Genomic DNA, 27,564 nt, shown 5'->3' on the forward strand with positions numbered 1-27,564 from the left:
AATAGTGCTACGTAGATTAGTTATCTTATAGAATGGGTAAAAGTTTCAGTCCATAACATAACCTTTGTATCACCTTTAATCTCTATGTATAGCAACTTAGTCTACTCAACTTTATTTTTCAAACCTCCTCTCGTACCCAGAACTCTAACTATCTACATAAATTCCCTCATTTTACCAACAATTTTACTTAGGAATTCACCCAAAAAGGCATATAAAGTGAAAAGCTAAATTAACTCCAAGGTACAAATCGAACAAACTACTTGCGTCGCTTACCAGCTTATATGCAACAAATTTACCTTTGTTAATAGCACTAATTACTAGCCACGGTAATTTTTATTAATGTATTTCCAATGCTAATAATAACGATAGGGAAAAGACATACTTTTAACTATCAAATTGCTAAGATCAGAGGAAGCATGTTCTTATGTCCTTGAGTTTTTTGGCTGTCATGACAACTCACAATAGGACTAGAGTAGTGGGCTGCTCAGAAATCAACTGTCCTCCCCTTAGAACAAGTCAAAAAGACAGCCAAAAGAAATATTATACGGTGTTAGATGTGAAACTGTTGTTAAAATCCTGGTTCCAAACTCGCCACTACCTTTAGTTGGAATTGTATGTGGGTTTTCTTCTCCCGTCCTTAAATGTCATCTACCGTCCTTGTTGGCTATAGTGACCAATGATTCTCGTAAATCTTAAGGAAGATGAAGAGTATGAAAAAGTTTGGGAAAAAGGATATTCTATTTAGCGTATGCTAGCCCGTATGTGTTCAAAGCATAATTAAAGAGAATGGGTATAGGTAGAACTCTGGTTCAGTAACCGTCAGACTCACTGGTACTCATTGGAAGGGAAAAACTCTTGAAAAGACCTTCGTTCCTCTGCTAAATGTTGGAAACTGAGCATCTAATTTAATTTTTGAAATTTGGGTAGGAGGGCCAATCGACTATCAAGTGATTATCTTTCTAACTGCTCTAAGCTCGTAAATTGGTGGCTTAAGTTTCATGTGCTCTACTGGACACAAACATGAATATAAGACAAAACTGAAGAGATGTAACAATGGTTATAAGAAATACCGTTTATTACATAACAAAGTCTAGCTAGCATTCACATAATATTTAGTGTATGATTTGGTACCGTTATCTTACTTAAATATGCACTCACAAATGGTCTGAACCAGGGGTGTCGACTTTCCGAAATCACGCACATCACGTGACGCATACTAAGCGTGGTGAAAACTTTGCCAAGTGTGGGGAGCTACGCAGCACACATGGAGTTTTGAGATATACACCAGCTACCGGAAAGTAGGCACCCCCTTGGGTTTAAAATCAGAACGAAAATAAAAACACCAAACGTAACTAAGACAAAATTATTACGACAAATAACTTAAAAGTTATATCTTTGGTTAAAAAAAAACTGGTTGTTCAAACTAGTTCTTGCTGGACAAGCATATATGCCATATAACTAATAATTTTCTCCGTTTTTTTCTTTTTTTGAGCTTCGTCCATGTTGTGGAAATTTATTTATAAGCGTTTCTTCTTTGCTTCAAATGAGCAGGTTTTCAGTTTGACTACAGCACAGTAATATTAGAAATTCGGAATAGCGGATCATAATCAACGGCCTTTACGACATTTTCTGTTGCGAAGGGTGGCAGGAACAAAACCCCTTTAGTTACTATTGGACTGTATAAAGCAAAGCCTACTTAAATTATTATATATTTATATTAGTAACGTTTGCAATTGTTTTTCTGACTAATAAATTACACTGTAAAAATAATACACTACAAAGACGTTTCTTGTTTATTTTTTCTATTATTCGGTTTTGTTTTCTCGTTCATTTTTATGTCTTGTTGTTTTATTCAAAAAAAATTTTATAGCTGTTTATCTTGTTTTATTTTTATAGCTTGTTTGTTTTAGCAAAACATTCCTCTTTTTTTAGCTTAATTACTTAATGAATTCATTCAGAATTCCTCACCCCTCTTTCCCAGTGATCCCAAACGTGGGTTTGAGACCCCATCATTAGGGCATGATAATATTCTGATGGTCATGAACAGGACCTCATCCTTCGGGTAACTATGCTTTCGAGCTTTAATTAAAAAAAAATCATTTGAATGATGTCACATTCAAATGCATTTAAAGAGCTAAAAAGATACATAATAGTACTGCAATTATGCTATACATTGTATAAAAGGTGCCGCATTAAGGTGATATTTTTCATTAGTGTAAACTATGCCTAAAGGACCACGACAAAAAAGATACCAATTTAATGACCTTTTAAGCTTCCTTCAGCCGAATAAAAATAATATCTTTAATAACAAAATTTAAATGTCACGAGGGGGGAGGGATCAGCATTTTAGAAATTCCTAGGTGGGATAAAGCCCCAAATCAGTTGGGAACCTCTACTCTATGCTATTATAAATATTACGCCTTGGCTCGGCACACTCTTTGCTCATCCCAAAACATTTAACTTTGGTAATTCGAATATTACACGCTCACAATATTCTTTTCGCGTCTCAAGTAATTTTTTTCACTGCAAAAAGAAGCAGGATTAGAAGCATTTGTTGCGTATCTTATAAGGCTTTATTCTTTTACGTAAATCCTTTGACCATTTAAAAATAAAAACACCTCATCAAAAATAAAATCTAAGTCGCCATTAAAGTAGATGAAAACTGATGAGATTCTTGGAGGAAATATAAGCAGGGATCTTTCAGAACAGTGAGAAAATGTTCTTCTAAAGTCCCAATCTTTAACTTTTCTTGGGAACCCCCTTCAGATCTATTCTAGAATTAAAAGATTGTGCCGTATTCCAAAAAAAACCTTTGATATTTCAGTCAGTTTATGTTTTCAAGTAACCTACCAAGTGGCTTACAAAAAAGTAGGACGAGGCCAAGTTTGATTTAATCCCGGTTTGGTATACCTGGGTTGAAGAGAGTGACTCTGTTTTTGACAACTATCCTACTAATTGCTTTCTTTGTTCCTTGGATGACTGTGAAAATTATCAAGAAGGCCTTTTGGGCACCAAAAAATTTCCCAGAGAGTCACACTCGACAGATCGAACATAAATCACGTTGGGATAAGTTATGAACGAAACCAAAATTGACCAGTTAGAGCAACAACATGGAATAAACATTTTGCCAACAAACATCAATTGTTAAAGGAGTCCTTTAAGTGGAGTGTATGTCAGTGTTTCACTTATGTTAAGATATGAAAGGTTCCATGTTTACCATATGTCATGAAAGATATATACACTCTTCCAAGTAAAGAGCTGTGTGAACTCAGAACTTCCAGAGCTAAGCTAATTAGAACTCTCACCATAGTACTTCTTGTCAGGATTACCTACAGTGAACAACTCCCTGCCAGAAGCACAACAGGGAAAGCTTTGTTTGACCTATTTTTGCCATATGCAATGACCTTTCAGAAGAAATTGTTTCAAAGGAATGTACTCTTAGTTGCTTACAAGTATAATTAATAATAATAAAGCAACATAATTGCCAGAACTAGCAACATATTGCTTATCTACAGCGCTGCGAAGCCTGGTGTGAGAGAGAGAAGAAGATTATATTATATTATATTGCCAAATAGATTAGAAAATTAGATTAGATTGCCAAATTCAAGAATGCTTAACTGACTGGTAAGAGTTACCTCAAAACAGTTCAAACACACTGACCGACATTTCTATTCACTGCAGATTGTTCTAACCAATGACGACAAACAGCGCTGCTTATGTTTAGGAAGCGAAGACTTTACCGATTAAAGTTAAACCACTATTTATTTCCGCCTTCAATTGGTGAATAAAAGTAAAAAAATAAATGGTGTTTACTTTTTTTGTTGTTGCATTGACGGTTTCTTTAGTTCCAAATTCAATTTTTTAATAGCTGATTTTCAGACCTTTGTAAAAACAGGCTCGCTGGAGCTGACAAAATATATCCTTCAGGATCTGAGAGGAACACAACATTTAATTTTTTAGTCGTTTTTCTTTTGATAAATATTGCCAAAGGTTAAACGATGTTATCAGGTCACAATCCAGTAAAAGGCTTGTACGAACTTTTTAATTGGTTCTACGTTTAATTATTTTTATACTTACTTCCAAACTTTTCACGTTTATTTTTCCTCTCATTTTCTTGTCAAAGTCACGCACAAAAACTTCTGAACACAAAACCTCTAGTATAACTTTTAAAGCACAAACTTTTGGTGGCATAGTGGGAATAAAAATTTGAATAAAGGCTTAAATGGGTTCGTGATGTTGAATTCGGAAGTTGGAGTAGCCGTAATTAGTACTATCAATTTAAAGTGAAATTTGCAGTCTTTTACAATGGTGAAAATGGATTAGAAAATTTATCCATTTTGTGGTATCAAAAGTGTAGGTTATGTGAAATAGTACTAGCTGTATGTAACTTGGATAGATCGATAATCTTAAAGAATTCATAATAGGGGTAAAAATTAGTAAATAACATAGAGTTTCTGTCCGGTTCTTTCTAAACCAACTTCCAAATCCTGGTTGTAACGAGCTAAGTTTTTCAATAGCAGCTCAACTTATGTGCTTATGTGCTTTTCTGAACATTTCGATACTTATTCTTAATTCGATGTGTATTTTAGGCAATTGTATGCCTAAATATGTTACTAACAGAATGTTTTCTGTTTAAGTAAAAATGTTTTATTATATTCAAGTTATTTTGTTGAGGTTTGTAAAATGCAAGCCATAAATTGAAAAGCCGTCCTGGTCAAGAACGCCGTCCTGGCTAAGTGGTTGTCGCACTGGCGTGGGAATTCTTTGTCCAAGGGGCACGGGCACGGGTTCAATCCCAGCTGTGACCAGTTATTTAGTTTGGGACGGGGGTCAGTGGCGCGACTCTGTAAGCTCAACCAGAGTCGACCCAGCTCTAAATGGGTACCTGGAGAAATCTGGGGAAGGTAAGCAGGAAGGGTGTGTGAAAGCACAGGATGGTTGGCCCCCAATCCCCCATTGCACTTCCTGGCTGAAGGGCCATGAGACAGATATCAGCACCGCCAGTTCGGACCTTAAGGATCTAGTGCCGTCTTACTTACTTACTTAATTACATAAATTGAATCATTTTGCAAGAGTAACATAGTTCCGAATTCAATAACTCAACAGTTTTGAATTCAAAATATAATACAAATTATAGGTGTTTTTTTAAAGACCTACCTACCATAGTAATCTGTTTTAAGGCAGCGTAAGGTTAATCTTTGGGAATGCTTCAATGTCGCTAGAATACTCAAGTTTTGAGTAGGTTTAGTGATTTTAATAAATTCCTTTCTGAATAAAAATTACACTTGTTAAACCTTTATTTTTAGAGCCTAATTACACTGGGATATTGGTTTTTGTATTTGAAATGCAAAGGCGCCCCAAATATCACACCCCCCTGGAAAACCAAAAGCCTGATCAGGATATCACACAAAATATGCTAAAATAGTTCAGCTTGAAGCAGTTAAGAGGGTTTGCTTTTATAATCCCAATTGACAAACGAACAAAGCTCACTTTCAATAAAGTATGAGCCACCAAGTAATCTTCTGTAGTATTAAAAATAGCATGTCAGCCTCTGGTGGACAACTTAACAGAACTCAAACTACTGTTTCCTACGATGATTTGAAATCATATATTATCAATTGTCTAGCATTAATAACCCAAGACAAGTTTATCTGGTGTTGTTACATATTTTCAAAAGACTTTGACGACTTAAAAACTAATCAAACTAAGATCATTTTGTCATCCATTATATCATAGCGACCCTGGACTAGTTTTTTTTTTAGTTTTCTTGCTATTACAAAAATAGATCAAAAAATTTATTTATAATTAATGGAAATGTTGTTCCAGCAACAAAGGAAATACAGAAGAACAAATTTTAGGTAATATGCACAATGAAATAAAGACATTATTCTGATGTCTAAATCACCAAAGTGGGAACAATAGAAACGAAAGAAATTGAATCAGACCAATACTTTGGCAATCATGCTCAATTCAAAACAAAGAAACTAAAATAAACAAGAGCGGAAAAAATCAACAACATCCAATATTAGAGACGAAAATAAACCAAGATAAAAACCAACAAAATTGAAATGACGACCAAATTGAACAACAACCCTAACCCAACTTTTGGACCCTAACCCAAATTTTGGACCCTAACCGAACTTTTGGACCCTAACCCAACTTTTGGACGAGAGCAAACTCTAGTCAATCTTCGGAGAAAAACTGATCCGCACTACCTACCTCGACCCATCGAAATAATTTAGTTAATATGTGAATTCCAATAAAATCTTGGTGGTTTTTCCTCTTTTACTAATTTTACTTTCCGTTGTGCCAGATATAAAAGAACCACTTAACACAAAAGGGCCTAGTAGGTATATTTATATTAGAGCTGAGAGTAGTAATGTTATATAAATTTAGCTGACTTATATTCTGCATACTAGCCAAGGTTTGAATAGTCTAAAATCGAAAAAAAAGGTTTAAAAACCAAACAACCTTCTAACTTTCAGAAAATTTTGGGTTAGATTCAAACAAACATAGAGTGAAAATCCATATTCTGACGGATTAAACTGAACTTGCTTTTAATGTTTAGGTCTGATGAGCAGCTCTGTATTACCAGCGAGGCTAGTAGTTTCCAATTTCAACTGCACTCCTAGTGAAGCACCAAGGTTTGCCTTGCCTTCCTGTTTGGGTTAAATTGATCAGTTTCTACTAGAAACATCTGTATTTGTAATTGTAAAACAATCTTTTTTAGGATTCCTTGAGGGCTCATTGAGGTCGTTTTCTCGATACAAGTCAAGCATTATATGGTAGCAAGAACTTTTTTTAAAGAAGAAATATGCTAGACTGTTTGGGTAAAAGTTGGGTTACAGTTATTGAAAAAGGGTTGCATTGATACGAAGCAAATCAAATTTTAGTCAGAAGAAATCAGAAAAAGCAAAATAGCTGAACTGAAATCAATTACTGTTCATTATTTTGTGTATAGAAAGCTTTTGGAACATTAAAACTCAAAATCGTTATTTTTTGAAGATATATTTACCATCGCATTTTGTTTTAGCTTTATTTTAGTTATTTAAGGAAGGTTGAAACTGTTTCGAGAAGTTCTGAGTTCACATTTAGTTTTCAACTTAATTGATAGCGCAAAATAAACTTTAAATATTTATAAAGATTTTCTTTCCAAATTGTCCTCGAAAAGTCAAGCTATCGAAACAAAAGTATGTATTATCCTGGGTCTGAAACTGAGCTTGGGCTTTAAGTACATTTTTGTTTTTACTTATAAACAACATGTTTTAAAGTGATGAATAAATAGCGATTCGAGTAATATTATCATTTTATGTAGAAAATTAAACCCAGTCGTAATTATTCAAATGAATATTAGGGGATGACAAGGTGGTTACTTGTAAGTTTACGTTATTTCGCATTAAACAATAAACCCTCGATTCAAGTAACTATTACCGCATAGCTAATGCTTCAAATTGAGACAATGAATATGAAAAAAAAAAAATCTAATTTACACTGATGTATCGTTTGTATCATTCATACCGATGATGAAATATTACAATCTTATAATAGGATCTTCTTGAGCTGTGTTAACAGCAAATAAGCCCGACAACACACTGTGATGCGTACTGTAATATGTAAAGGTTAATGTTTTTTTGTAGTGTCCAGTAGGTTATGTCAATGATAAGCTTTATAGTAACTAAGCCTATCTGGAATATAAAATATTCAGGCTTCCATTAATGTTCTGCCAAATAACTATAATGCTTGTTTTTACGGCATGTTTTCATTTATTCCGCAAAGAAAACTAGTATTACCTCCCAATTTACAGAAAATATACTCTTCAACACTAACCCAAAGTGACTTAAAAAATTACCATAGCCTATTCAAAGTAAAACAATTTGAGGTTTTGAATATGTCAAGAGAAGGCGGTGTCTGTAATTATAATAGCTCTTGTAGTTCTAATATATTTTTCAAAATGAAGGTCATTTATATTAAAAAATAGTCTACTTTTTTACCTTCTGTTTGAAGATTCTGACCCGGTACTTCCTTTATTTAAAACCCCCTACAAAGAGGACAATAATTCGATTCACAAGAAATAAAGGGTACCTGACAATCATATCTGAAGGAGAGTGAAAGGTAGGATGGCTAAAAACACAACCTCTGTTCCATATTTGACTGTCACTTACTTTTGTGGAGTTGTCGCTTATTCTTATGTAAATTTTCGACCAAAAAATGAGTAATGTATAAAATAAAGAGAAGAATTGTTCATGCACCCATTTAAAAGTGGAAAATAAAAAAATGGCATTTCTTTTGTTCTTAAAAATGTAATAACCAATTTCAAAGCTTCTCTACAATATATTAAAGGAGCTTGTGTTGTAGGCACGATTCACCTAAGGGATGGAAATGGGGCCATCCCCTGGGTCCCATGTTCAAATAAGTATTCAGTCTGTGAAATCAATGTTTTTTTCACAGCTACCATTCGCCATACTTCCTTTATCCCAAGTTCGAAAATTTTTCTCGTACTGAAATTTAAAGGTGAGCCACTTGATTTTTAGATTCAAGTTAACAAATTATTTTCCTGGGCCCAACTATTTTGATGAATCATTTCAATTTTGACATTTAAATGAATTCTATTGTAGATTTGTGTTTAGCCTCGTAAAAACAATCTAACCAATTATTTTCAACCATTTAACTGTGTAACAATATTGAACTGTTGAAGAGTAGCATATTTATAAGACTGATATCTATAAGTTCTCAAATGTAAATCTTTAAATTGTCACATGATTTGGTCGCGAGACATTGTGAAAGGTTAGAACACTAAGCCCCTTTTTGAAAAAATCAAGTTCAAAAAGACTTTTTTTTTATCCCTTGTGCATGGTAACCAGAATAGGAAAACACTTTGAAAAAAGCTAACGCAAATCAGTGTATAGGGGTTGCCGTTACACTAAAATGAAGTTTGCTAACAGTTGCATTAGTGAGACTAGTCATACTAGCGGTTTCAGGCCTCATAATTGGGGGGGGAGAGTATACCATAGGAGTTTAAAAACATAAAAAAAAAAGAATTTAATATCATATGTCAGAAAAACTGGGCGGGGGCAGCTAAGTAATTTATCTTTAATTTTTATTGTATTTAGAAATAATATCGTGAAAAATGCAGTTTTTTGTTTTATTATATATTTTTTTTATTAATTTAAGTTTGTGATTTTCACTTATCAGCCCCCCATAAATTAACACGATGATCTTATTAAAATCCCATCTTATGGCAAAAATACCAGAACTCCTTTTGTTCCACTAATCATGCGAACCCTGAAAAATGCTCTTTGATGCCTTTTATTAAAATTAGTTGTGAAAATTAGGAATATTATTCCGAACAGGATAAGAATTCTATCCAGTGGTACTCGATGCATGGCATGAAGTAATGTAGCTGTAAAAGCGAAAAATGCGTCAGAGCAATCATTTTTTAAGCAAAAACATGCCGAGGCCACCATTAAAAAATCATTTTGAAAAATTACCGATTTAAGGATTTCAAACAAAGCCACTGCAAGAGGCATCCAAATAGCACAATTGCACTCATTCTGGCAACACTGATTCTCTGTTGCTGTTGTTCAGGGTATTATTTCCTTAAACGCAGGAAGACCTTTCGAAGCAGGGCCAGAAAAATGACAACTCCCTAAGGTTAAAAAATTCAAGAAAAGCAATACTCCTTCTATAGTGAAAATACTGTCATTCTGCAATTTTGCCTTATCCCAAAAAAACATATTGGCTCTTAGTTCTCCAATAAAAAGAAAGCCTCACGTCCCCAGGACTCAGCTTGCACTTCCAGGATTGTGTCTATAATCTTGACTTGGAGCGTTTGGTGTACACAACCTTGCCTAGTACGTCACCTCTTGGCTTTTTTACGAAACCATGTAGGTTTTCTATTTGGTATTGAGTGGCATTCATTTTTTTGCAATAACCGAATTTCAAAAGATAGGGCTGTCATGTTCTACTGAGGATTTGATCATCTGCACATCCATATTTTATTATCCGGATCCCATGGTTTCTATGAAACCATGTAGGCTTTCTATTTGGTATTGAGTTGCATTCATTTTTTTGCGATAACCGAATTTCGAAAGATAGGGCCGTCATGTTCTACTGAGGATTTGATCATCAGCACATCCATATTTTATTATCTGGATCTCTGTCTCGCTCCATATCTGTCTCAACGAAGCAAAATCTGGAAGTTAAACTGAATTTAATTGTTCCACCAGCTGGCAATATCTTGACGAATAGCAGCTAGCAATCTGTTATAAACAGGACTCCATTCCATTAACTCTACGGCTTAATGCTAAGTTTATGTGCTACGTTTTCCAAGTGTTCAAATATTCTCATCGTGAAAGAGAGATAAATTACGCAAAAAAAGTGTATTTGTTTAATTTTTATGCTGGGCAAGAGTATCTAGCTAGCTTAACAGGTAATTATTCGAAAACAGACGAACAGATCGAAGAAGTACTTTTACTTTCTGATGCACAAAATCATTTATTTTTCTGTCATCAAAGGTTATCAAATCTGATGCAATTTTTCTTTACATATTCAACAGCTCTTCTATAATATAATTTTATTTTGCTTTTTGCTCTGACTTACTTTGAAGCAAAATTTGATTATTACTTAGGTTCGGAAGTCTTGTTTGATTGAAATAGAAAATTTAATTTGTTCTTTCTTTATTTTCCATGTCACCATGATACCAAGTCCAGGCCCACATATTGAAAAGGAGACAAGAATGAGCTAAGGGGAATTGGGGGGGGGGTGAACAATATAAAAAAAGCTGCAAACAAATACTCAATTATCCAAAGACCTCGATGATATACTTTTGTCTTCAAAAGCAGTTTGTTAAGTAAAAAAAAAATAACTCAAAACAGAATAAAACATTAAAACAAAAAACAAATCGTGAAACCAAAAACTTTTTATTGAGGAGTTAGAAGAATCGTAACTTGTGTCATGCATGATTTTTTAATATTTTCGTTAATCGTTTCAAACCACTTATCACAGATAAACAAAATATATTATATTCTTTTCTAAAATATGTCATCATCGTTTAGAGTTTTTAATAAAAGTAACTTTTAATCAAATTTCGGTCCCGTCTCCTGACTCATCATATCCTTCATCTGGACTTTCATGTGGAGGTCTTTCACCTGGATGCTCATGAGATTTTGACACTTTTTGAGGTGTACCTTGTCTAACTAGAGTTTGACTAGGATAAATTGTTTTGTACCCTTCAGGAGGAGATGGATATACATCTTGATTATACACCACGTATTCTTCTCGAAGAGGTATTTCCTGTTTGTATTTTGAGTCACTGCTGACATCACTCCCTACATTCATGCGGCTCAAAGTTTGAAAATACTTCTGATCCGGAAGACAAACTTGGCCATAGCTGCAGCTGTACATTGCTTCTGGTGGGTAGTTTGATACAGATTGGATAGTATAAGGATTCCTTGAATCAAGTTTTGCAGGACGTGGGAGTCCATAATCTACAGGATATCCTTCTCGGTCTAAATGTTTTTCCTCACTCACTGAAGAGCATGCTCTTGCACCATAAGCTCCTCCAGAATCACTACTTGATAAATCTAACGGCTTGAAATATGCTTGAGATTGAGCTGGGATGGAGCTCCCACTTGGAGTCCACCTAATATCATTTATTGAAATATTATGAACGGTCCAATTAGAGTCACTCGTTGTATCGTTGATTAAATCAGGATTAGGTTTTAGTTCAATATGCACTGGTTTTTCTGAAGATAAATTACTTAAAGTAGAATCCCTACTCTCGTTTGCAATCAAATTTTTATTTTTAACACCTTTTCGTCTATCTTTGTGACAACAGCATCGCCAAAAAATCACAACTAGTATTAACACTGCTATGAGAGTAAACGCAATTGCTGCACCTACTGCAACGTATACATAATTAAATGAGGAAGGAAGCGTTACCGGCTCTTCAAATTTAGTAATAATTCTGAGAGTAAAGTTCGACTCTGCTGAGCCTGCTCTGTTAATTGCAACACAGGTAAATGTGCCATTTTCAGCATCTGTTGATTCACTCAAAAACAGTTCACTTTTAGCTTCAAAATCATCACTATAGTTTAATAAATGCCAAGAATGGCCATATTCATTTGTTGTATTAATAAGTTTCTCTCCTTTAAAATACCAGAGTAAACGTGGTATTGGGTCACCGTGCGCTTTACAAGTCAGAGACACGTTTCTTCCAGCAGCAACTTCCAAAAACATACTAGAAGGCGTTATTTCTGGATAACAAGCAAAATCGATGTTATTAATGCTCCGAATAAGTTTACCTTCCAGTCTTTCTGGAGATGAGCATTTTGATTCTATGGCGTTTGGGACATTCGACTCCACCAGCCAGTTCCTTAACCCACTTAATTTACAGTCACAGTTCCAAGGATTTCCGTGTAAATCAATGCCGTGAAGTGAGCGAGGTAAAACTTTCTGCCCGTTCAGAGTCTTTATATGATTGCCATCTAGCTTAAGCCATTCTAAATTTTTCATTCCTAGGAATGCACCGTCTTCTATTTCTAGAATTTCACACTGACTCAGTTCTAGTGTAGTTAGGTCTTTTAGTGCCTTGAATGCACCTGACTGTATTCGCTGGATAGTATTCCTGGAAAGTATCAGCCTCATCAGTGCTGGGAGATTTGCTAGAACTCCTGTTGGCACGGATGTCAGAAGATTGTCACCCAAGTCCAGTTCAATTAGATTGGTCAGACCCTGAAAAAAAAAAAAAACTCGTCACACCCATTCAAAAAAAGTAAACTAACATCTATATTCTTATGGACAAACCCGTTCACAAAGTGGATCTTATTTTTAAAAAGCAACCTTAAGTAATGATGCTTAGGAAAAAACAACTTTTTTGTACAAACAGCGAAGCAAATAAACGGTATTTTTTTCTGGAAAAAGGAATATTCTTCAAGAAAATAATTTTCGTTTTGTTTTATCTTCTTTTACCTGTGGTAACACAGTGTATTGCTGCTCTTTTTGGGAGTACAGGGGCTGGGGTTAGATTGCAACTATCCGGGAGGTTGGGTGACATGTTCACTACCTGCCCTTTTAAAAGACCTAGCAACTGAGTACTGTCAATAACCTATTGACACCCAATGCGCCATTAATGGCTTTGGAGGAGTGAGTGAAGTTTGAGTATGCTAAATGCAAAAAAAATGGTTAAAATTTTGGCAGTTTTTGAAAGCTTATATTTTCAGGTCATATTAGTAAAATCTAGAGGAAGTGTATGCTTTCTTCAGAAACTTGAGTACTCAGTAACACATGTATTAGGGCTAATTGGCGTCACGTTCAAAATGTTTTATATCGAGCGAAAGAGACTAATGGATTTTAGTTAATCATCGGTTCGTTTTTTTTGTTTTTTTTATTTGCGTTGGTTTCGTTTTAAAACATGGCAATCATAAACATCACGTCACATTGCTTTGAATCAGTAAAGCCGTTGTTTCTAACGACCGGATTAAAAAATTGACAGATTTTTCTTTTATTATTTTGCTTTTTGTTCGACTTATTGAAATTATTCACTCTATTCAAAATTAAGTTATTAAAACTGCCGGTTCGTGCTAAAATTCAACATTTTAAAAAGACAATCATAATGAAACGGCAGAAACTAATAGGATAGAAAGAAAAAACAAGGTTAGAAGCTTCATCTGGAGAAAATAAGCTGCTATATCTCCCTCTCTCCGCTTTAAGTTGAGAATTTAACGGACGTATTCTAAAATGTGGACATTAATTGGGAGAAAGGAGGAGAGGATGTATTCTTTGGTCTTCTCAAAAGAATAGAAATGATATCCGTAGGTGAAACCTCACATGGAGGTACAAGTCCGAGATTAAGAGGTCAAGAATCAACAAAATCATATGTAAAACAGTTGATGACAGATTTTAAGATCATTAATCAAGCACAAATATCAAAGACTTAGATAAAAATGCATTAAAATAACATAAATCCAAGTAGAAGGTGGAGCCACTTGTGGAATATCACTTATGGTGATTCAGAAGACCCTATGTGACATTTTATCAAACTGAGATTTATAGTTTACTCCTTTGAACCGTTCGTTTTTTTCTACGTCCTATTGTCTTATAAGAATATTTAGAAGTTTCTGCTCTTTCCTAAATTTGTCATTTTTGTAAATTACAGCAATTGTTGTCATTCTGAAATAGTCAAACTGAAGCGCATGTAATTTAAATTGGATTTTTTTTATATCAAAATTAGGTTATGGATGCGTATTGAACCCTCGCTTGTGTTAAAAAATATTCATTTTTAACAGTCAATAATTTCTAAAAGTTTTTTTTTTAGTTTTCACCCATATAAAGGATAGGGCCAATCAGAAAAACTTTACCCTTTGCGGAAAACAATGGCATAGATTAAATAACACAAAGGTGAGCCAGTACCCAATTTGGAGTGGTTTGACAGTCTTGTGTAACCATATCACGCAGTTTTTTGCTTTTTTTGTCAATCAATACAGTGTTGTCATTTAACCACTTTTAATTCTGCAAAGATTTCGAAATATGTTCTGCTGGTATTTTCATTCGAAAAAGTGGAAAAAAGATTGTCCCCCCTTCCTTCAATACATTTTGCCCCTTCCTCTAGCATGTTCGTGCAATGACACCAATGAGGCTAGGATGGGGTGGCTATTTTCATATTAACTCTACCGAAAATCTTTATTACGCCCGACCAATAGTCGGAAGGTTTATTCTATGGATTCTAGTTCTCATAAACTATGGTATCCAAAGGGATAGGCTGGTGATTTGCTTAGACTTGGAAGCCAAACAAATGCACACAGATACTGCAAACTCCTTAAAATGTTAAACTTTCCTTACGCTAAAAGGTTGCTTTTAAGTATTTACTTGTAAATTATTATTAGATTGTCTCCCCCTCCCCATATAAAGTTTTTTTGAATGTCCATTAATTTAAGACTTTTTTTCAGTAAAAAAAGTAATATGCATCATGCATTTTATCCTTCAAATCTTAATTTGGCTCATTCAATAAATGGAAATGGGCTTCGATTCATCTTTTTTTTGCCAGCCATGGCAAGCTTCAATTATTATGGTACAACTAGTAGCAAAATAGAAGGAGAATTGAGGAAAAGATAAGACACTTGAGGGGAAAAAGTTCACGTTAAAATACTCAAAACAAATTGGCTCTTTAATTAGCTTCTCTCTCTCTCTCCAGTTTCTTAATATCTAGGGCTTTCCGAAGTGTCATTTGGACTAACAAGCGACGCTTTTTTAATTTATGACTGAAACTTCTGTGTTTACGACTACGATTTATTGATTGGTCTAATGCCTATTCTTATAACCATAATTCTTACTTTATTCCTCCCTCAGCCCACCAGCTGATTAATGAATGTCATCACTTACTCGGTTGTATAGTACTTGACAAATGTTCTTTATAAAATGGATAATGGAGTGTCCGACCAGAAATTTGGCTCCAACGAGCCAGCTGTTACGAGGCAGATGGCCAATAATTTTTCGGTATCTGACTAAACGGTATTTAACACTCGTAATTATGATTATTTCTCACTTCAATTAGTTTGTCTGAAAATTTGGTTTTGTTTGCAATGGTTGAATGGTAAGGGAAGATATTAAAGTGTAATTAGCATAATGATCGATTAGGATTCCTTTTTTTGAAATTCTTTGTATGTCAAGAAAATCTGGGTCAGAAACAAAGTTTTGGGATGTAATAATCCAGGCACACGCGCAGATATTTATGATGAAGTATCCTGAAAAGAGGAGAAAGGGTGCCAGAGGCGGTTTTAGGGGAGGGACAGAGGGGGCACTTGTCCCAAGCGCAGAAATTTTGGGGCACAACATTTCAACTAAACAATCTAACGGCTATAATTATTTTGTGAGTTATGAAATTTTGTTTTTAATAAGATAAAGCAGAGGGCGCATTTAACAAATGAAGATCATTAATAAAATATTTTCAATTAATAAAATAAAGATGAATTGTAAATAATTAAACAACTATAATTAAAATAAATAAACAATTAAAATATTAAACAACAATAATTAAAATAAATAAACAATTAAAATATTAAACAAAAAATAATTAAAACATAAATTATTAACTTATTATTAAATTAAAATACTTGTTAACGAAAGACAATTATGTTTAAATTTGGCCTGATAATTTGTGGTAGACAGGTGGGGCTCGGGGCAAGAGAAGCCAGAACCACCACTGCGGGGTGCATAAATTTGTAAACGAAAACAAATATAAGCAATTTGTATGGAAAAGTTGAGAAATTGCAGGAAAATCCCTCTGAATCTCCAAAACCAACAAATCTGTTTCTTAATTGATATATCTGATATTTCTAGCAATCCCTACACGACTAACGCGCTCAATAGAATTCATTTTGACGAGGGAATAGTTAGCAGGGGTTTCAACACATCTTAAAAAGTTCAATATTAAACTAAGACAATAAATTATATTTAACTTAGCTGAACTATTCATAATAATATTTATCGTGATGGAACTGCTTAAACTGAATTCATCTAGTTCTTATATGTTCCGGTATGGAGATTTGAATGCGAAGTCTGATATATTTAAAGCCTTTTCTTACATTAGCAGTCATACATAACTTTGCTCTTTGGACGTAAAGAATTGTGCATAAGAACACGAATAAGATTAAATTTTGACTGTGGATTGAATTTTTAAAGCTTTAAATACTTTATATTTCTTAGAATTTCATTGTGAAAGTTTTGAAACGACTGAAGTATTGCTTCAAAAACCTTTTATAAATCTCAAACATATTGCTCTGGCTTTCATGCTAATGAGGCTGAATGGAGTTTCTAATTCTAAATTGATTAAGAATCATTTGGTGTTGAACCTTAGTTTTTATATTTATTTAATAACAATTATTGAAAAAACTTAACATAAACACATACCCCCAACTGCCACAGCATGATATGGAGAAGGGATAACCAAACAAAACACACACACACAAAAAACACTTAACATAAACCTCTGTACAAACAAAACACAAATACAGCATCATATTTCCTGCAACCATTCGCTTAATACTCCACGCTCAAATGGAGTTTTATGATAATGTGATTTGATTTTTAAGATAAAAGTTACACAAAATACCTGCTTATGACTTATCAAAACTCCCGAACGGATTAACTGTAAGTAAGGAGCGATGCGGTTCAATAGTAACCGAAACTCTAAGAAACTGAGTCTGATAACAATAGATGCATCCATAAATTCTGATACTTACTCGAAATACACAAAACTCATTAAGTTTAATGTTACCCACCAAAAGTTACGAGCCTGAAAAAAGTTGCTCAATTTTTGAAAAAGGGGCAAACACCTTCAAAACTCTAATGACCTCATTAAAACACCTCTAAGAGTCATAGAACCCTAATGAAAATCACACCATTAGACTCGGCATATTAGAGAACCTTACTGTAGAGGTTACAAGCTCCTATATACAAAACTGTGGAATATTACATTTTTTGTCAGAAGAATGATCACGGATAGGCCTACGTGTTTATTTGTTTGTTTGTTCTTTTTTTCCCAAGGTTGATCATATTGAACCAGTGATCCTGGAAGGTTGGGAGAGGCCTCATTTGATTGAAAATAAAAAATTGTAGTGTCCTTTTCAAGTGAACAAAAACATTGGAGGGTACCTGGCCCCCTTTCCACGCCCCCAAGGATGACTCGACCCCCCAGAGTCCCCAGGGACGGGCTGCAAGATATGAACTTTGCCCATTGTCTACGTATAGTATTGGTTATTGGGATGTATACAGATTGTTTTTCAGAGGGGGAATTTTTCCGGTAGGGAGATATTGTAGGAGGATCTTGAGGAATCTTTGTGGGGGGAGGGAATTTTCCATGGAGGGGGATCCCCATTTCCCGGAATAATTTAAAAATGACCAGAAAACAAATAAAAAAAAAACAAGTTTTTTCAACCAAAAGTAAGGGGCAACATTAAAACTTAACACAAACCGAAAATATTACGTATATGACCGTGAGGGGGGTCTCATTCTTTGCGCAAAAGTTTTTTCTAGAACTTTAAAAAAAAATTATTATCCTAAATGATTGGAAAAAAAGTCGAACTTTTGCGTAAACAGCGAGATATTGAGATGGGGGCAACCCCCAAATATACGTACACATTTCTCTTTGTTTTACGTATTAATGTTGCTGTTTACTTTTAGTTCAATTTTTTTTTTCACTTTAAAGGACATCTCTCTTCTGGACTACTCCGGCACGAAGGGGCTGTTATGTACCTCGAGCCGTATAAAATCTTGTTCAAAGTGAGCAAATAATATTTTTTTCGGCTTTAGCCAGAAAAATACTTATTAGCAGGCTATCTTCAGAGAGTATATGAACCAATTCAATATGCCAAAGTTAAATTAATATCCGAAGACAGAAATTATTTTATTTCCTCAACTGTACAGGTGACTCAGGTTTTATAACAAAGGCTCCTTTTTCTTCTTCTTTTTTTAACCAAACTGTGGTTTCTGGTCGGTTGCATTCCACCATATTGTCGACAAGCCTGATTCGAGTGTGCCTAAGAGGTATTCATTTTTTTCCTGAGTTTTAAAAAATAGTGAATAAAGATAAAACAAGTTGTAACATCCGTTTTCCGGTTTTATTCTCTGTCGTCATATTTTCTTTCCCCCATTCACCAGATTTACAAATATAAAAAAGAAATAAGAGTCTACGCACAAATATGAACTAAGTAAAGGTCAAAACGTGTCTTCCGTGTAATTAAATAAAAAAAAACTAGTTTTTTTAACTGAAAGTAAGGAGCGACATTAAAACTTAAAACGAACAGAAATTACTCCGTATATGAAATGGGTTGTCCCCTCCGCAGTCCCACGCTCTTTACGCTAAAGTTTAACTCTTTGCCACAATTCTACTTTTTAAAACAACTAAAAACTTCAGCGTAAAGAGCGTGGGACTGCGGAGGGGACAACCCATTTCATATACGGAGTAATTTCTGTTCGTTTTAAGTTTTAATGTCGCTCCTTACTTTCAGTTAAAAAAACTAGTTTTTTTTTATTTAATTTCTGAACGTTTTTGAATTAATGCATGTTTGATTTTGGCTCTCCGCACATAAATTATTGAAATGAAATTAGTATATTAATTTTTTTTTTTGGCTAAATGGCTTTCTCTTAGTTTTGATCAGACGATTTTGAGAAATAAGGGGTGGGGAAGGAGGCCTAGCTGCCCTCCAATTTTTCGGTTACTTAAAAAGGCTACTAGAACTTTTAATATTCAACGAACGTTTTTATTAGTAAAAAATATACGTAACTTAAGAATTAACTTACGTAACAAACTTTTATATTTTTATGTTTTTATTATGTGTACGAGGGGGTTTGTACCCTCGTTAATACCTCACTCTTTACACTAAATCGTAAGTTTTGTTCCAATTCTTTAAGAATGACCCCTGAATCAAATAGGCCGTAGAATAAATAGTTGAAATCACTAAAAATATTTTAGCATAAAGAGCGAGGTATTTATCTCCTCCTAAATACCTCGCTCTTTATGCTAAAGTATTTTTAGAACCCTTCATATGCGTAATAATCTCTGTTTGTTTTAAATTTCAATGCTATTCCTTACTTTCATTTGAAAAAACGTTTTCATGTTTATTTTTTCATTGTTTTTTTTTATAGTAATGCTAGAAAATCCTGCGCCCTTTTCATTGAATTTTTTTCCCCCATGGCATATTTCTCCAAGGAAAGATCCTCCCACATAGCCCCCTCCCTCAACCCTACCCCCAAAACCAAAAAAATCCCCCTGAAAACGTCTGTACACTTCCCAATAACCATTATTATATGTAAACACTGGTTGAAGTTTGTAACTTGCAACCCCTCCCCCAGGGACTGTGGGGGAGTAAGTCATCCCCAAAAACATAGTTATTAAGATTTTCGACTATGCCAAACAAAATGGCTATCTCAAAATTTTGATCCGTTGACTTTGGGAAAAAAATGAGCGTGGGAGGGGGCCTAGATGCCCTCCAATTTTTTTAGTCACTTAAAAAGGGCACTAGAACTTTTCATTTCCGTTAGAATGAGCCCTCTTGCGACATTCTAGGACCACTTGGTCGATACGATGACCCCTGGGGAAAAAAAAAAAAAAAAAAAAACAAAAAAAACAAATAAACACGCACCCGTTATTTGTCTTCTGGCAAAAAATACAAAATTCCACATTTTTGTAGATAGGAGCTTGAAACTTCTACAATAGGGTTCTCTGATACGCTGAATCTGATGGTGTCATTTTCGTTAAGATCCTACGTCTTTTAGGGGGTGTTTCCCCCTATTTTCCTAAATAAGGCAAATTTTCCCAGGCTCGTAACTTTTGATGGCTAAGACTAAACTTGATGAAACTTATATATTTAAAATCAGCATTAAAATGCGATTCTTTTGATGTAGCTATTTATATCAAAATTCAATTTTTTAGAGTTTTGGTTACTATTGAGCCGGATCGCTCCTTACTACAGTTCGTTACCACGAACTGTTTGATAATTTTCCTAGCCTCATCATATAGAACCGATCATCGTAGAAAGTAAGGAAAGGGCTATTCCAATCACATATTGTGAGTATTTTAGGTTATCAGAGGAACCCAGATGTCCTTGGAGCACCTTTTTCCCCACTGATGTCTTGCAAAAGTTTGAATGAAGTATTCATTCAAACTTTTTGGTTAGTCAGGTTGTTTGAAACTGTCAATGGTCATGAGCATGGCGACAAATCTCTTGATTTGTCTTGCCAGGTGTAGGTCTACTACTGCCATAACCTGACTGCCATAAGTCTTAATTAGCCATTATATAATCAATATTTGGCGTAATCGGTGTTTCTCAAACGCCGCGAATCCTCCCATTGGCTAGTCAGGGCTACTTTGCGGGTAATAATCTAAATATAAGCATAATGTATCGTTTCCAACAAAGTTTTGACTATCAGACCCTTGCCAAAGGAGGAGGGGTCTTAGGACCAATGCCACAATAAACTTTCCAGGACTTCTAGAAGCCTTTCTGTCTTTTCTCATACTTCACGTATAATTGGCCTATTTTTGGCCCTTTTTCAAAATTTTACCTCTCCCCTGAAACTGAATTCTGCACATCATTTTGACAATTAAATACTTTTATTCAACAGCAACTGTTGATAAAAAAAAATAGCCTTAAGCATCATTTACTTTAGGGTAAAGTGTCATTCCTTCTGTTAGTTTTTGGTTCTGCTTTTAAATGAGTTGTGGAATGAAACTCAGCTTATTTCTTACTCTGTAAGTTTCAAGTTCCTAAAAACATTTTACTTTACAAAATCCATTCGTTCTCAATTTGAAAGGCTTCCACGTTCATATTAAGTAAGCAGTGTTTAGAACAAGTGACTACACCATCGGCTGCGTTGTTTATGTAGCATATAGCATGTAAAGTACACAATATAGTATAGACATTTTTATCAAATAATAGTTATTAAATTCTTGAAGGATATGAAGTATTTATCCTCTTGACATAGATCGAAAAAAACAAAAAGGAACAAACATTTCAGATGCAGTTTGAGACCCATAAGACCACTAGTCACCAAAGGCATAGGAGCAGGGAGCTAGAGCGTTGGAATTTTCTGAGGCACAGGCAACAATCTTGGATACAAAGACGCAGTGTCGTCTACACCTTCCATGTTCAGTGCTTCATCCCTCGGCTTAGAAAAGTTTATCAAGAATGATAAGCTCTGGTGAATCGATGACACAGGAATGACGCTGTTTTCTTTGGCTAATTGAAATCACTAGGGATCACAAGTTTTCTTTTAGTATGCTGTCAAGTGGCATAGCCGTGCTGAATGATAAGCTTGTCATGTCTCCAACAACACAAATTGGAAGATTCCATTATTTTAATATGTGATTTTTTTTTATTAATTTGTCAAACAATCTTCAGCCCAAGCCAATAAATAACAGCTGTGTATTTGTCTTTTATACTGTATTCACATACGCCCTAATCTAAAATTGCCGTTATATATGGTTGTCTTATCCGAGGGAGTGGAGAGGGCCTGGGTTTGATCTTCCCTCCCTCCCAAAACATGAAATATAAAAAAATAAAAAATATGCGCTTTTTCACCTGCAATTGATAAAAACACATAAAAAGGGAATTTCACTTAACCGGAGCCCCGGCCCCAAAATCAAATGGTAGGTTTTCCTTGGTGTTTTTCATTTTTAGTTTTCATTTTGACATCCAAATTTTTTCATCTGTTTTATGTAACTATCTTATAGGTGGGTATTACTGCTAGTAGTTAAAATTTTCAAATTAGAAATCAGACTGAAATCTTAACAAAGATCCCTTGGGAGTCGATTAAATTCACTTTGCTATATTATTATGACTCTGCTGGTGCGTCAACGAACGTGATTGACTCTTAACTTAGCAGATTCGTGACTAATTTATTTGAGGGGTGATCGACTTTCAAAAGTCGTGTGCAATTAGTTGCAAGTGGTGGAAGTGTAACAAGTATTGAATGAGGAGATGGGACGTGACTGAAGTGCACCTCTGCGTGGTACACGGCTTACCACGAGTGGTGCAACAAATGGTGGATGTTGAAGGAGAAGTGGACCACCCTTTGAAATTATGTAATGACGAAAAATACACACCGTGTTGTAACTACTCTTTCTTATATTAAGAAATTGCCCTTACTTGGTCACAAAGAGTAATGCAGCCTGCCTTTTTTGTTATTGTACCCTGTTGGTTGCTTTTTTAATCTGATAAATACAGCCGCTTAAATTTTGGCAATAAATCTATTTAATAAAAAGACAAATAAATGCTATACAAGCTCCTTAAGGCAGAGAATTAAAGTCACTACGATTTATAATCACAACTAGTTAAAATCATTCCAGCTGGCTGATTGCTTCCATCAGCAAAATATTATATTTTTAAAAAATCCTTAATTCCCTGCTGGGAACAGCATTAAAAAATTGTCCTATCCTGTAATTGTCGATTTGAACACATTAAGAAAGCCGGCTTTAGAAAGCTCTTATACATAAATTGGGCTATAACTTTGCCTCCGTCAAGCCCTGACTTGACATAAATCTAAATTTCTCAGTTGCCAAATAGAAATAGGAAATTGTTAAAGTAGAAGTTGGGATTGGAATGAATTTTGACCCTGCTTGAAATCTAACTGGAGTTACTAAGCTATGAAAGTTTCTTATTTTACTCATACCGTTGTACAAAACTTCTTAGTTTTAAAAATGTTTTAGTTTTAAAGGTTTTAGTTTTAGTTTTAAAAACGCCTATAAGCAATGAAATAAAGATATCGCTTGATGAAGATAGATTCGGTATTAAATGTTCCTTAGGGTAAATAGGATCAAACAGTTCGTGGTAACGAACTGTAGTAAGGAGCGACCCGGCTCAATAGTAATCAAAACTCTAAAAAATAGAATTTTGATACCAATAGCTACATCAAAAGAATTGTATTTTAATGCTGATTTTAAATATATAAGTTTCATCAATTTTAGTCTTAACCATCAAAAGTTACGAGCCTGAGGAAATTTGCATTATTTTAGAAAATAGGGGGAAACACCCCCTAAAAGTCATAGAATCTTAACGAAAATCGCACCATCAGATTCAGCGTATCAGAGAACCCTACTGTAGAGGTTTCAAGCTCCTATCTACAAAAATGTGGAATTTTGTATTTTTTGCTAGAAGGCAGATCACGGATGCGTGTTTATTTGTTTGTTTGTTTGTTTGTTTGTTTTGTTTTTTTTCCAGGGGTGATCGTATCCACATAGTTGTCCTAGAATGTTGCGACAGGGCTCATTTTAACGGAAATGAAAAGTTCTAGTGCCCTTTTTAAGTGAACAAAAAAATTGGAGGGCACCTAGGCCCCCTCCCACGCTAATTATTTTCCCAAAGTCAACGGATCAAAATTCTGAGATAGCCATTTTATTTAGCGTAGTCGAAAAACCTTATAACTGTGTCTTTGGGGACGACTTACTCGCCCAGAGTCCCCGTGGGAGGGGCTACAAGTTACAAACTTTGACCAGTGCTTACATATAGTAATGGTTATTGGGAAGTGTGCAGGTGTTTTCAGTGGGATTTTTTGGTTGGGGGGAGGGGTTGAGAATAGGGAGATAGGCTGGGGGAGCTTTCCATCGAGGAATTGGTCATGGTGGAAGAAAATTTCCATGAAGGGGGCGCAGGATTTACTAGCATTATTAAAAAAAAAACAATGAAAAAAGAAATAAGAAAAAGTTTTTTTCAGCTGGAAGTAAAGAGCAGCATTAAAACTTAAAACGAACAGAAATTATTACCCATATGAGGGGCTCACCTCCTCCTAATACCCTGCTCTTTACGCTAAAGTATTTTTAGTAATTTCAACTATTTATTTTACGGCTTTGGTGATTCAGGGGTCATTCTTAATGAATTGGGACAAAATTTAAGCTTTAGTGTAAAGAGCAAGGTACTGACGAGGGGGCGAACCCCCTCATATATGTAATAAAACATGAGAATACAAAACTTCTTTACGTAAGCTAATTTATAAGTTACGTATATCTTTTACTAAAAAAAAGATTCGTAAAAAATTAAAAGTTCTAGTTGCCTTTTATCTTAATTAACCAAAAAATCGGAGGGCAACTAGGCTTTCTCCCCCGCTCTTTTTTCTCAAAATCATTCAATCAAAATTATGAGAAAGCCATTTAGCAAAAAAAAATAATAAATATGCAAATTTCGTTTTAATTATTCCTCTGCGGAGAGCCAAAATCAAAACATGCATTGATTGAAAAACGTTCAGAAATTAAATTAAAAAAAAACAAGTTTTTTTAACTGAAACTAAGGAGCAAAATTAAAACTTAAAACGAACAGAAATTACTTCGTATATGAAAGGGGCTGCTTCCTCACCAACGCCCCGCTCTTTACGCTAAAGTTTTTTACTGTTTTAAAAAGAAGAGTTGAGAGAAAGAGTCAAACTTTAGCGTCAAGAGCGGGGCGTTGATGAGGAAGCAGCCCCTTTCATATACGAAGTAATTTCTGTTCGTTTTAAGTTTTAATTTTGCTCCTCACTTTCAGTTAAAAACACTTGTTTTTTTTTATTTAATCACGCTACAGAGGTGAATGAATTTTCTTCGCCTTTTCCAAGCATAGCTAAAGCAAAAGGAAGGTCACCGTAAAGTAGCACCAGAAACAGAAATCTAAATGAACTCTTGCAGCAAATAAATAAAAAAAGTTTTTTTTTAACTGAAAGTAAGGAGTGACATTAAAACTTTAAACGAATAGAAATTATTCCGTATATGAAAGGGGGTGTCCCCTTCTCAACGCCCCGCTCTTTACGCTAAAGTTTTTTGTTACTTTAAAAAGTAGAGCTTTATCAAAGAGTCAAACTCTGTTGCTATTTTTTTGTTTCCAGACTGTCTTGAAAAACAGCCTTATTTAACAGAAACAGGAAAAATTCTGACCGCTGTCCTACTTCTTGATTTGTTCCTTCTTTTTCTGGTGGAGCGACAGATGAGCACAACTTGCTGTCTGTAAAATTTTCATATTTTTATTTTAAACTAATAATATTTTAAAAGACACGTGGAATCTGCAACGAAGCAAAATATGAACGTTGATATTTTTCTATCCTGACAGGAATAACTTAAAATTTTTTTAACTACTGCCGAATGTCATCCATTATAGAGACCCTCCCTCTTGATTCTATAGTAATTTTTCATTTTCTAATCTGATTTTTTTATCATTCCATTAAGAGTATTAGAAAAGAAAGGAGACTGGAAGATCCTTTTTTTTTCATGTCTGTTATAATACTGCTCAAAGTTTGACAATTGAAGGGGGTTCAAGTAATATGACGAACAAACTTAGACGCTTCTTTTCCAAGTTGAATATGTATCTCCGTCATATATAATTTTTCTGTAAATTGGATTGAATCTTGGCAAGCAGGAAAATTGTTGTCATTCTAAAAAGTCTAAGGAAGGCACACAAATAACAGAATCATGTAATGCACTTGAGCCTATTGCATAATATCATAATGAATTCTAAAATATTTCAAAACGTTGACTGTACAAAATTTTCAAATTGGTAAGGCTTGAAACGCTTTTCTTTACCTTAAATTGCTTTAAAGCAGAGGGGTTCACCCAGCAACAGTCTTAAAACTCATCAGCTGGGGGCAAGGTGTACAAAAATTACAGTTGCGACGATTTGTTTAGTCAATTATTTGCCTTAGGAGTGTAAAAGTAAAAAAATAAAAGAAATTTAATTTCATATATGAGAAAAGCTGGAGGGACAGCTGCCCCCCCCCCTTCCCAGGCCTTAAAACTGATATTCAGTTCACCACCTTTCTTGGATTTTTACCCCTTTGAATTTCATAACACGATATAGTATCCCCTTTTTGAAATGTTAAATCATTTCATGAAATGCTTAATTTTCTAAATTACTACCTTAATTGTTCGTTTAAAAAGAGGTACTTTTACGGTATTTTTTTTTCTAACAACAAAGTGCCTTTGAGAGTAAGTTTTTTTTAACCATTACGGAAACCATTCAACTAACCTCAAATTTCAACATAATTTTTATTTTTGAATTTTATTAAAGAATTTTTTAAAGAACAAAATATTTAAAACTGGAAAAGTATGTTTCGCTTTTCTTTTCAAACTCTAAAGGAGAGTTTGTTCCATTGAAAGTTTGTAGTAACGAACTGGAAGTAAGGAAAGACCCGACTCAATAGTAACTGAAACTCTAAAAACAGAATTTTGATACAATAGATCCATCAAAAACTCAGATTTTTATGCTGATTTTAAATATATAAGTTTCATCAAGTTTAGTCATACCCATCAAAAGTTACGAGACTGAGAAAACTTGACTTATTTTCGAGAAAAGGGGAAATACCACTTAAAAGTTATAGAATCTTAATGAAAACCACACCATCAGATTCAGCGTACCAGAAGAACCTACTGTAGAGGTTTCAAACTCCTATCTGCACAAGGAATTTCGTAATTTTTTGCCAGAAAAACGATCATGGATACGTGTTTATTATTATTATTTTTTTTCCAAGAGGTAATCGTATTGACCCATTTGTCCTAGAATTTTGCGAGAGAGTTCATTCAAACAGAAATTAAAAGTTCTATGCCCTTTTTAAGTGACCAAAAAAAATAGAGGGCAAAAACGCCCCCTCCCACGCTCATTTTTTACGGAAGTCACCGGATCAAAGTTTTGAGATAGATATTTTGTTCAGCATAGTCAAAACACCTAATAACTATGTCTGTGAGGATGACTAAGTCCCCCATAATCTGCAGGGGAAGGGCTGCAACCAATGTACTTTTACTATTGTTTACGCATATTATTGGTTATTGGGAATTATAAAGACATATTCAGGGTAATCTCTTCTTGTGGGGGCGCAGGGGAAGGGTTTACGTGGGAGAATCCTTTCAGGGAGGATTTTTTCATCGAGGGATGGAAATGTCTACGAAGGGGGTGCTGGATATCCCAGCATTGTTTAAAAATGATCAGAAATTAAATTTAAAAAACAAGTTTTTTCAACTGAAAGTAAGGAGTAACATTAGAACTTAAAACGAAGAGAAATTATTACGTATGTGGAGGGGTTAATCCCCTCGTCAATACCCCCCTGTTTACGCTAAAG

General features: G+C 34.6%; 1 protein-coding gene across 1 annotated transcript in view; it reads right to left on the minus strand.

Moving 5' to 3' along the window:
* Positions 1 to 1,057: 1,057 nt before the first annotated feature.
* Positions 1,058 to 27,564, minus strand: part of LOC136038678 (leucine-rich repeat-containing protein 24-like) — a 56,556-nt gene continuing 30,049 nt past the window's right edge. Inside the window, exon 3 of the mRNA XM_065721957.1 lies at positions 1,058 to 12,732. Within this exon, the coding sequence (XP_065578029.1) occupies positions 11,080 to 12,732 (1,653 nt within the window). The 3' untranslated portion in view covers positions 1,058 to 11,079. The remainder of the gene's footprint in view (positions 12,733 to 27,564) is intronic.

The sequence above is a fragment of the Artemia franciscana genome, chromosome 18 (assembly GCF_032884065.1).
Source record: "Artemia franciscana chromosome 18, ASM3288406v1, whole genome shotgun sequence".
Classification (NCBI taxonomy): Eukaryota; Metazoa; Arthropoda; class Branchiopoda; order Anostraca; family Artemiidae; genus Artemia; species Artemia franciscana.